At 34.7% G+C, this 12,710-nt stretch overlaps 1 protein-coding gene across 1 annotated transcript in view; it reads left to right on the top strand.

Annotated features, from left to right (window-relative positions):
• VEGFC (vascular endothelial growth factor C) overlaps nt 1–12,710 on the top strand; it is a 109,065-nt gene that overhangs the window by 79,584 nt on the left and 16,771 nt on the right. Inside the window, exon 4 of the mRNA XM_058525390.1 lies at nt 8,257–8,408. Within this exon, the coding sequence (XP_058381373.1) occupies nt 8,257–8,408 (152 nt within the window). The remainder of the gene's footprint in view (nt 1–8,256; nt 8,409–12,710) is intronic.

The following is a 12,710-nucleotide window of genomic DNA, read 5'->3' as shown; positions in this document are numbered from 1 at the left end:
GCATTATTACCTTATCTGTCAGATTGTTTTATTCCCTAGGCTCTGAACTCCATGAAAGCAAAGATTGTGTTTGGTTATTCCCCTGGGGCATAGCATAGTAGTTGGCACATAGTAAACAGTAGGCACTAAATAGAAGAAATAGAACTATAATGGTGTACACCTGAAATTTGTACAATGTTATAAACCAATGTTACTGCAATAAACAAAAAATAAAAATAAAAAAATTTAAAACAAATAAAAAACTAAAAACAACAACAAAAAAGAAGGAATACTTAAATAAAAGGAACAGATTTGGGGTCAAAGGTAGAGTTTTGAATATGCTGATTTTGAAGAATCTGAGTGGTATTTAGGTGGAGACACCAGAAGAAGATTGGGTTTATAATTCTAGAATTCTACAGTGATGACTGGATCTTTAGCTGTAGGTTTGGGAGAAAACAGCATATCAGTAAATGTTGTTTGAAGCCCTGGTGTGGTTGTTACTACTTAGAGAATTCATGTATCAGGAGAGAAGAAGGAAAGCCAATATTCAATTGTTGATAGTCCCATCCATTTCTCCCTTTGATTTTGTAATATCATGGCCTTATCCCCCCCGAATATCATGCCTTTATCCCACCCACTCAGATTTTTTTAATAGTAAAAGGAATAATTTTAATTTAAATTCAATTAAGCAAGTATGGGGTGCTTCACACTCTGCCGTATAATGGGTATACAGTGATGTGTGGTCCTTGCACTAATGGAGCTTACAATTTAGCAAGGAAAATCTGCATTTATCAAGTAATGAAAAGTCGTCTAAGTGTTGTGAAAGAGAAGTGCAAAGATTTGTGGAAACACCTATCAAGGAGGTTTACAAACCAAGGGAGAGCAAGGCATGCAACTCATGTAGGCGATGTTTTCATTTGTGGTTAACATTTTTACTAATATTGTGGCTTGTAAAATCTTGTGCTTAAGTAACACCTTTTCTGAGTTTATTTATTTTATTATATTTTCCATGTAGTATAAATGGGAGCATGTGATGACTTCTTTCAAACATAAAAGGAAGTTTCTTACTGCTATATTTTCTGAAGGGAAAAAAAGAGTTTTTGTTTGGTTAAAGGAGTTCCAGACACATCTTTTAGCAAGAAAAGTCACTGATTAGAATCATATAAATTGTGAGGACAATATACCTTAAGTGATATAAAACCCAAGATTTTATAGAAACTTCATAGACATTTTTTTATGGGGCTCCATGAAGGGCAGGTTATCAGAATGTGTGAGAAAACCAGCCACTAGCTGAAAAGTAAAACCATATGCACTGAGCATTCCAGTGTGAACGCCTCGATAGCAACTGCTTCAAAGTCCTCCGTGACTGCTATCGGAGTGACTGTGAAAAGTTAAGCAGATTGGATGTCTTTTTGACCTTTTCTGTAAACATATGCTTTATGTATAGTTTCTTATGAGAACTTGTATACTTAAGAACTATAACCAACAAGTAGAAAGTGAATTTTGCAGAATGTAAATTATTTGATGACCAAAATGGCAGCAGAAGAAAGTTATCTGCTTTCCAGCCAAACATTTGGATTAAAAAATTATTTAAATGTTAGTATTTCCTTTATAGAGTTTCACTGAAAATAGAAATGAAAAAAGAAGAACTACTAAATCCATGAGACTTACCTGGAAATCTTGGGCTTAGCGTTGAAGAAACTCTAGCCTCTTGGCTGTGTTCATTAAAGCCGATGAGAGAAGCCAGCACAGTCTGGAGCAAGGTCTCCTCTGGCTTGTTCTGATTTACAGGAACAGCATTATTTAAAATCCTATGTTGCCATCTTAAAAGGAAACAGCTATTGTTTTTTATTATTTTATAAAGAAATAATATAAGCATGTATATTAGCAAAAGCATTCCAGATTATATGTGAGTTAAACTGAGAGTTACATAAAATTTTCTTTTACAGCAAAACTTATTTAAACCTAAGTAAAATGTGCAACTATGGAATGAAACTTAGAGGTATTACTTTGCACTGCAGACAGAGATGGTTCTTCCCTCAATTGAACAAGACACTGTAGTCTGAAAGTTAAATTTATTACATTCATATGTATTCAACAAGTGAAATGTGATTTGTTTTGAATCTTTAGCTAATTAATATTTGGCAAGCACAGTTGTTGGAAATCAGGTTTTATCCAGATGTGGAAAAACTCTACACCCATAACCAGTTTATCAGAAGTTTCTTTAAGAATAACATTTGCCTGGGGCTGGCCCCATGGCTTAGCGGTTAAGTGCGCACGCTCCGCTACTGGCGGCCCCGGGTTCGGATCCCGGGCGCGCACCGACGCACCACTTCTCTGGCCATGCTGGGGCCGCGTCCCACATACAGCAGCTAGAAGAATGTGCAACTATGACATGCAGCTATCTACTGGCACTTTGGGGAAAAGAAAGAAGGAGGAGGATTGGCAATAGATGTTAGCTCAGAGCCGGTCTTCCTCAGCAAAAAGAGGAGGATTAGCACGGATGTTAGCTCAGGGCTGATCTTCCTCACAAAAAAAAAAGAAGAAGAATAACATTTGCCTTAAGAAAAAAATTAATGTGTCTATTAAAAGTACCACTTTTTTCCAACTCAAGGTAGTGATCATGTCCACAAATTTTATTCAGTATTTCTAAAACTCCTGAATTGGGGTTTTTATTTCATAGTAGCACTGTATATACATTTTATGTATAACAATATGTTAAAGTTAATTCAGTACTGCATGTAAATCTGTTAGGATCTGCCATCTCATTTTCTTTCCTGACCCAGTTTAAGTTCCATAGGCCCTTGATAATTTGGCTGTGTGGCTGGTATACTCAGTTGAAATGTTACCAATGAACCCTCAATTTTCACCTTTTCCTACTTTTAAGGATTATTTCTTTAAGTGTTGTGTAGTTTTTCTGTCTGATTTTCTAGTTATTAATCATGTTCTCCGGGGGCTACAGATTGTTTCTGTGCTTAATTAATGGACTCAAGGTTGGAGTATTTAAATTAAATGTAGTAGTAAGATATTATGCTCTGAAGAGAAGCTGGTTATATTTTTGGGTATAAAGATGTTGTAAAATAATGCGTTTTTTTGTTCATATATGAATTCACACAAACATTCCCTTAGAATTTAGTACTAAACTACAATCTAGGATCTCAGTAAGGAAGTTCTACACCTTTTTCTTGAATAGCCTGAAAGATAAGTAGAAATAGGAATTGTTGCTTTACAACTGTTGCTATGCTGGTGTAAACAACCTATTGTTTCAAAATGTGGCTTTATTTGAAGTCCATTCTTGTTGGTGAGAATTGACTATTAAATACTCTTATTACAGAATTCCAGTAGATAACAACTGGGAACCTCTCAGTTTTAAATGCTGGCCGTTTCCCCTTGTTTATTACAGTTTTACAGAATACACAACAGATTTTTTTTTCAATTTCCAACCTTATTTAAATGCTCTCGTTATAGAAGTCCTTTTGATCTTTTCCAAAACCAGCAACTCTTTTAATTGCCATATACTACTAGCATAGTATAGCGTCAGGCTCCTCTATGAATTTTATTATTACTTAGATACTAAATTACATACAAGCTAGTATCATCTATTATTCAACAACAGTTCACTTTATAGTATAAAACTATTTTAGGAAAATCATCATGTTCAAAGTATCAAACTATAATTGTCATCGTTATCAATTAGTATTTACTAGGTACACATATATATATGGAGTTATTAGCTAATGGTGAACATAATACTTAAATTTTGCATTCTGTGAGCTTAAATCCAGAATAGAAATTCCTATTGTGCACACATTAAAGCCCCAAAACAATCTGACAATAGTATTAGGATTCTTATTTTATTAAAATATAAAGAATCTATTTATTGTTTCAAACACTGATGTGTTTGGATAGACCTTGACTCTTTTGAGAGAAAATATGCAGTCACTGTGTTGGTTCAGATCTTTATATAATGGCAAGCACAGATTTCATAAGAGTTAAACTGCAGGTTCTTGCTCACTAGTAATGTTTGTGGTAAACTGTTTGATATTTAAAAAATTCTAACGTAATATCATAAAGTTTTTTCTAATTCATTCTCATGGTTGGTTTTGCTTACCATGAGTTGCATAGAGGCAAGAGTCATTGATTGATGACTGTTATCTTGAGAGTCTAGCAAGGTGCTTGGCACTTGGTATCTTACAGGTTCTCAATAAATAGTTATTGAAAACTAAACAAGTAAAGATTTTAAACAAATAAAAAAAATTGAAATTCCTCTAACAAAGATTCAACTCAATTTTGAAGAAGAAGAATCCAAACAATATTACTATGAAATCACCACCATTATTATCCCTATTTTATAGATAGCGAAATGGAGACTAAGAGAAGTCAGATAATTTTTCCAAGTCACAGTTGTAGTAAATTGCAGATACAGAACTCTAATTAATGTCCATCTGTTTTCAAGGCTAAGCTCTTGGTTGTTCTTATATCTCTAGTAGAGAAGGGAAGTTGCCAGTTATTTGAAATATATTTATTTAATTTGAGAGAGGAACATATAATGTGATTCTAATTATTAATATTTTTTTCAGTTCATAAAAGTTTTTGAGCACGTGCTATCTGATTATGAAAGAAGTTCTATGGACATTCTTAGTAATATAGGGATTAAATATAGCTATACAAAATTCACAAATTCATCTGTAAAAAAGAAAGTGGAACTTATTATACTTTTAAAAAGGTATTAGAAACCTTATTTAATCATTTTAAATGAAAAGAAATGTCAATCAGTATACACACTTAAGACTAGTGCATAATGAAACTGGAAAATGAAAGAGGCCCCTTCGTTGTCTGACATGAGTGAGTATAAGTATGATGATATCTTAATGCACACACACATGGCACCTCTCGGTAGATGTTCCTAATTTTTCTGAAGTGGACAGATGAATAAAACTCAATTATCAAGAATCTTCCTACTTTGAATATTGGTCAAAGGCATCTTTCTCGGGACCCTTAAAATTTTCCACACTGACACAGTCAATTAGTGAATTAAGAAAACTACCTAAAAAACTCAGGTCAAAATTTGGAGAAGGAAGATGTGTTTCAAGAGAAGAAAAGCCTGTTTTATTTTAATTTTTCAGCCTATTTATTCCTTTTGATCAAATTAACTGAATTCAGCCTGCCAATTGCCTACTTAGACTTAAGCAAGAGAAATGAAACACCAAAAGTAAAATTTAGTGTCCCTTTATGTAATTTGTTAAACTAGAAGTAGATTTTTCTCTCAAACTATACTGTAGTTTTAATGCTTATGAAAGTCTTCAACTTCAGGAAAAAACAGTTCTCTAAACAGTGATTTTTTTTTTAGCATCTGTTTTCCTGTCCCTTTATCCTTTAGTCAGTGTCTTCATCAACACAAATCTCTTCCAGCCTTTGAAAGCGTAGAGCCAGGCTTATTTTTCCAGGAAGATGCTTTCTTAATGTGCATTTAACTGATTTCCGTCTCACTAGAACATTCTTCAAAGCCCCAGTTCCTGAAGACACACTTGGTGTACTTATGGGTGGGTCCTGATTGTGGCCGTTGTCCCCCCAGGGATGGCTGAAGTCTATCCGTGATCACTGAGAACGCTCACTGTGATCTCTTTCCCTTTGGGAAACATGCCAGGGTGAAATCTGGAAGGGCGGCAGTCGTTGAGAGCAGGAACGATGCTGCTGAGGTGTAGGAGTGGGAAAGCATCATTAACTCTTCTACAATAGCTGTTATCTCAAACAGTGCCTTATCCTTCACTCTCAGGCTGTGTTCTGCCTTGTGTCACTTGAGACTGTGCCAAATCCTGCGATGATTCCATGCGTTCTGTGAGCAAAAATGTTCCTTATGGCCTGAGCCATCTGAGCCCTTTCGCTCCAGTCATATGGAGCGTCTCTTCTTGTCTCTGCATTCCCACTGCTGCTCCTGCCCTATAGCCCCTGCTCTGCCAATCCTTAGAACCACTCCTGGTACCCAGCATCTTCCTTCAATCCTTGTCATGCTGGATTTCCCTGAGACATTTGGCTCTGTGACCACACACACCATTTTGAATCTTTCCTGTCTTTCTTTGGCTTCTATGGCTTAACGATAGTGCCACCTGATTCTCCTTCTTCACATCATACTTCTTCCCAGACATAGTTACTATATCAGTTGCCTTTTTTCACCCTTTAAATGTTCCTGTTCCCAGGTTTTATTATTAGACATTTTCTCTGTTCATTCAGAATTATCTCACCAAGCAATCTCATCAATGCCCGAGACTTCAGTTGCAACTTTAATATTGATGACTTTTAAATGGCTCTCCAAAGCTCAGGCACATGTATCTAACTGCCTCTTAGACATAAATCTTAGGCTTTTGTGAACCGACCTGTCCATCTTCCTACCATTTCCACTATTACAGAGTTTAAATAAGTAATTATAGATCATAAAAATTAGATAAGCAATTTATTAAAAATTAAATAAGAAATTTATTAAAAATTGCTTGTTTTCTAAACCACTTTAGATTTCTTCTATGATGCTTGTTCTTAATGTAGGGTCCAGAGATGTCATGAGAAATAGAATAACTAGCATATGTAGACACTGAAAAAATTCTCTCTCTCAAAATAGTTATACATAGTGTGAAGGATTTCTGCCAATGTGACATTTCACCTAATAAAAAGTTTCATCCAGACTGCATAAACAAATGTCTTTTTAGAGAAGAAACTGGTCAAATTCATAATACTGGGATACATTGAGGTCATGTGTTGAGGTTATCTATATAGAATAGACAGTATTCTGGAGAATACCTAGAATCTTGAGAATATATGCAAATAATATCTATAATAATCTATAATCACATCTATATAGGAATCAATATGCATGTCACATTCACATACGTTAGCTTATATAATTTTTATTACAATCCTCTGAAGTAATGGGTCAAATGTTATCCTCAGTTTACTGATGTTTAAAGAAATATACGGCTTAGAGAAGTTAAATGACTTTTCCAAGTTCACACAAACTTATAAGTGGGGTTGCTAATAAAAGTGCCCTGTGTGGGTATGATCCTGTGCCCCTTCCTCCTAAGGCACTTATGCTAAGAAAGTAGCTGAATTTTTAAATGAATGTATAATGAATACATTTCAAATGAAGAAAATGTGCCTTTTATAATTTAGATATTTCTGTATTTCATTCTTCAAAGTTTATTTCAATAAATCTCCCTGTAGGTATGGACAAAATTGGCAACTAATTCTATTCCCTAACTGTTTTTGATGATCTTCAACTGTTGGCATGAAGTTACAGCAAGGGTTCATATCACAAGGCCCTGGAGCATGGCATCTTTCTTAGCACTGCTCCAATTGGCATAAGGGCACCAGCTAACAGGTGGTTCAACTGTAGTTAAATTACTACAGACTGATCTTAACAGCAGGTAATGGCCAGGATTTCACTTTTACCATTGTTACTGATAATAACTTAGATTTTAAGAACCTTAGGAATTTAAATAAACTTAGTTTTTCCCAATCACTAATTTATTTGTATATTCAATTTAAAACATTGTTTTTGGAGAAGGAAGAGGAGAACTGAAGTTCTCCATAAATAAGGCAGTCAGAACGAGACTTTAAATTTTGAGACTCTAATCCACAATCATGTAAAATGTCCTACCTTATTTTAAGCTTATTATTTTCATAATGCCTTTGTCAAAGTAGCAGAAACAAAGCTTCATCTATTAAGTATTGAATGTGTTTTTTTTTTAATTTTAAACATAAATTCATAAGGGGTGTCAGATAAATGTAAGACTACTTTGAGATAGAAATTAATTTGGAATGAAAATCAATTTTATATCTATGTATTTCATGTCTGTGTATTCAGTTTACTTAAAATAGGACTTCACCAAACGTTTCTATGTTGTGTGGCCAATAGCTTTGCTCCTACGTCACAAAGATATTTATATCTGTGCCACTTTTTAAACCCATGGAATAATGTAGGACTCTGAAACACTTCTTTTTCTTTGAACACATTGATATGCCACATCTCTGCTCTGTATTCATTAGTTGGTTATCAAAATTCTTTATAATGATGACATGAGATAAGCATATGGACTATTACTCTGATAAAGGATACTGGTCAGAAGCAAAACAGTTTTTACGTTTTAATCATAAAAATGTAAGCATCCTGCATATGTCATGCAGTGCTACCTAATCATAAAGAGGTAATCTCACTCTTTTTGGACTCCATAAAAATGCTTCACAGCATCAATATAATTGTTTCTTCTTTTTGTCCCTTCTTTGTAGTTGTTTGAAATTACAGTGCCTCTCTCTCAAGGCCCCAAACCAGTGACAGTCAGTTTTGCCAATCACACCTCCTGCCGATGCATGTCTAAACTGGACGTTTACAGACAAGTCCATTCCATTATTAGACGTTCGCTGCCAGCAGCACCACCACAGTGAGTATGAATTAAAACTATTTTGTTCTGCATCCTCTACTAATACAAAATTATTCCCAAGTAAACACAGTTCATTAAAAGAATTTTTGTGAACTTTGCTATCATATGCTTTGCATCAAATATAAAAGAAGACAAATTTGATAGTGCACCATAAAAATAAAATTAAACTGAACCAGGGAAGTTCTTTTTTTTTTTTGGTGAGAAAGATTGTCCCTGAGCTAACATCTGTTGCCAATCTTCCTCTTTTTGCTTGAGGAAGATTGGCCCTATGCTAACGTCTGTGCCATTCTTCCTCTATTTTGTGTGTGGGACGCCACCACGGCATGGCTTGATGAGCGATGTGTAGATCTGTGCCTGAGATCCAAACCTGCGAATCCTGGGCTGCCGAAGTGGAACATACAAGCTTAACCACTACGCAACCGGGCTGACCTCTAGGGAAGCCCATTTTATAGACAAAGTTGTTCACAATTAAGTATTTCTATGGAATAACATACATTCCACCAATATTCTTATTATCTACTTTCATACATACTACAATATTCATACATACTAATTTAGCCGACTTGATATAACGTTCATGAAATCAGGTGTGCCAACTCATAAATGATGTTAAAGCTAAAAACATTTAAGCCTTGATAAGATTTTTGGTCCAAAGCAAAAGTAAATATAAATAAATAATTTTACATCTATTGGCATTCAATTGCCTTTCTTCAATCTCAATTATTTTTTCTCTCTCTATTTTTTATTTCAGCAAGGATTGAATATTGAAATATTGATTAATTACTTGAAACAATTTTCTCTTACTATAACTTCAAATTAACATTCAAGGTGACATTTGTTATTCAAATTTCCTTCCCATCCTATATTTTAGTTCGGTAAATGGCAGCATATGCTTCATTTGATCATATAGAAGGACCTGGGTAGAGCATCAAGATTGACTCTCTGAATAGTTTATAGTGAATCATTCTGCATTGTCATCTGAGATCTAGGAATTTTCTGCTTTCTGCCCCAAAATGAGGATGCAGCTCTTTGTTCTTAGGATTTCCAGTGCATATGGAATGTGCATATGAATAAAACTTTCCTAACTTCAACATTTGTAAGAAAAGTATAAATAAATTGAGGGGCAACATACATATTACAAACTTTTTTTTAAAACCTTGCATTCTAGGGGAGCTGACAATAGATGTGATAGGCTGATAGCAGCTTTGCCCATTGAATCTCTTTGTGCTGCTTTACTTAGTGTGGCAGATCAGAGGCCTTATCCTTCTCGAGACAATTTAGGGCAAACTCAAGGATAGCCTAATTTGAGTGACAGAGATCTGTCCCCCTTGACAAGAGAAAGAAAAGATCTCACAGGCATCTGTGAATAAATTCCTGCTGATACAAGAGGAGGCAATACACCTGAAGTTGTTGTAGATGTGGTTTCATTCATGCAGCCCTGAGGGTTCTCGTCCCATTTCTCAGCCTGTCTCCTTGGGCAACTCATCCATTCTAACCACTTCAATCATTATCTCCGTGCTGATGGTTTCCAAAATTACAGTTCAAGATCTGACCATATTATTGACTTGTAATGTTTTATCTAAATCTGTCTTATATTGCTGTTTATAATTATATTAAATATAATAGGTACAAAGTCAAAGATTTGTTAAATCTCTTTATTTACTTTTGCATTATTCATAGCCATGTTCTCTCATATTCTTTGAGGGCTTGAAATCACACAATTGCTTCTTTTCATTATGTCGTAACCAAACACTATTGATTATTTTGGGGAGAGAGGGGAGATATCTGCTCCAGCCTAAACTTATATTTCATTTCCATCACGGCCATTCTCATCCTCTTCACTCTGCATGGATTTCTGATTGAATGCAGTGGTGTCAATGCTAGTTTTCTTGTATCAAATTTTTCTCCAACTGTGTATAATGTCACAAGTTAAGCTGTAAAAGGCATCATTTCATTCATCTGACCAGAAACTGTCAGTGACTTCCAACTGCTCAAAGAATTGAGTACACGTTTCTTCCCTCCCTATTTTGGTTTGCGTCCCATTGTTCACCAAGTCTGGGTTTCACAGTGTCTGATTCCCTAAATACCAACCTCATTTCCTGCTCTGTATCTTGTTTCCCTCCTGCCCCTGGCCTATAATAAATTCCCTTTCTTTTCCTGCCTTTCCTGCCAGGTAAGCCCTGTCTACCTCTCAGAGTTCAGGTAGAAGTCTTTCTCCTGCATCTGTCTTGTCCAAATACCACAGTCACCTTCACTTCTTCAATACCCATACCAGTGACTGCGTTTCCTTTGTCCTTGCGTGGATTTATAGGGCTCTGTAAATGTGGCCTGTGAAACTGGATTGTGAGTGTATTTCAGGTCGGTTTATATCCTCCACAGTATCCAGCTATAACCTTAGAAATAATTGAGCTGTTACTGTGCTTTCAGCCTTTACAAGCATTGTCTCATTTAACCCTCACAAAAATCACCTATGAAGTTGGCAGTAGTGTTAGCCTTATTTTATTAAGGAAGCAAAGCTGAGGGCCAAACAATATGCTGCACCAATCAGCAAACGCTTGTTCAATAAAATAACTTATTTATCTGTATGTATGTCACAGCATTTGCATGTTTTCATTGTTATTTATTCATATGACTACTATACTATACACTGTTTGAGGTCAAGAAGACACAAACAGAGCAAAAAGAGGCAGATCTGAACATGCACTCAGGTCTGCCAGCAATCAGCTGTTTAAGATGGGGTGTTTCCTGTCTCTGAACCTGAGTTTGCTTATATATAAAATGTAAAGATGTAAAGATAATGGAATGAAATACTTGTGCAGTGCTTAGCACAGTATCTGACATCTGAGAGTCCTTAAAGGGCAGATTTATTATTATCATTAAGTTTCACATGAAGTCTGATTCATCTCCTTGCCCTGAGTTTTTCAGTGTTTTTTACCACTATCTACAATGAGAAATGTATTTTGCATTCCAGGCCAGTATACACATAAGTGTGTGTGTGTAATATCCATATATATGTACATATAATATGTATATAGTAAATATATAAAGTAGATAACTATATAACTTTACAAGTAGTTATATATTCATATATAACTATAAAAGTAAAACAAAGTATTATTTTAAAATATTTTCCTTTATCATGATGCTACTCAACCTTTTTTTCGTTATCACCCCCCTAAAGATCCTTATATAGATGTTTTTTCCTGATGACCTCTCCCATGAAATTTTAATACCACAGACCTATTTATGTACCATATGTATATCTGGGGTTTATACATAAAAAAGGAAGTAGAAAGCTTTCTTTTTTATTCAGTGTAGGATTAAAAATGACAAAATAAAATTTTTATAGTTACAAGTTAAATAAAAAACGCAAAAGCTATTAACATGGAACATAACTTTATAACTATTTCCTATTAACATTTAAGGTAATCTATTTACTTATGTAAAGAGTAATATATCAAATTACATATGGAAAGCAGCAATTGATATAAATATATAACAATACAAATATAATAATTTTTAAATGTTCAAAATAATCATTTTTCCAGCAAAAGTAAAGTAATTTTAAAATAAAATTTCTTTAAGATTTTTGAGAGAACTTAACTTTCTTGAATTTTAGCTTCATATGAGAAAACAATGTTTCACCTATATAGCTACTGGATATTCTTTTAGCTAGTATCAACATTTTTTGTTCTCAGCATTGGACATACTAATGGTTTGAATACCTTTTGTAGAATTAAATAATAACATAAATATAAACTCTTTTTATTTAATTCTCAAAGCTCAAATCACATGCAAAAGCACCAGAAATCCAGCATAAGCGATAGCCACAAGGCACCAATGGCAGCCCGTAGGCGCACAGAGGCATCTCTCACTGTGTGACTGAGATCGAGCAATTGGTCAAGAGCAAGTCCTCCAGTCACAGCCATTTATTCACTATAATTTTATAGCATTTATCTTGCATGCACTTTGGATATCTTCCAATGCCATTGCTGCTCGTGTGATAGCCAATAAAACCCAATGGCAATTAAATATTAACGAATAAGATTTTGTTGTGTTTTGGAGGGCCAAAAACCATTGTAAGATCTAAGATTCCTCCCCCCAATACCCAGGTTTGCCCCCCTTACAGATGATATTGTTCGCATTGTGAATCCATACCTCCTTCCACGTGATGCTCTCAGATAATTTGTTTCTATTCTGTTTCTCTTTTTTTAAATGTTGGTCTCAACCTCTTGCGAACTGTGACCCACAATTTAATTTAAAAACTACCATAATGATAATGTAGATATGACAAATAATAGC

Source organism: Diceros bicornis, chromosome 29 (assembly GCF_020826845.1).
Source record: "Diceros bicornis minor isolate mBicDic1 chromosome 29, mDicBic1.mat.cur, whole genome shotgun sequence".
Classification (NCBI taxonomy): domain Eukaryota; kingdom Metazoa; phylum Chordata; class Mammalia; order Perissodactyla; family Rhinocerotidae; genus Diceros; species Diceros bicornis.
Note: the sequence above shows the minus strand (reverse complement) of the source record. Positions and strands in the feature narration are given on the sequence as shown.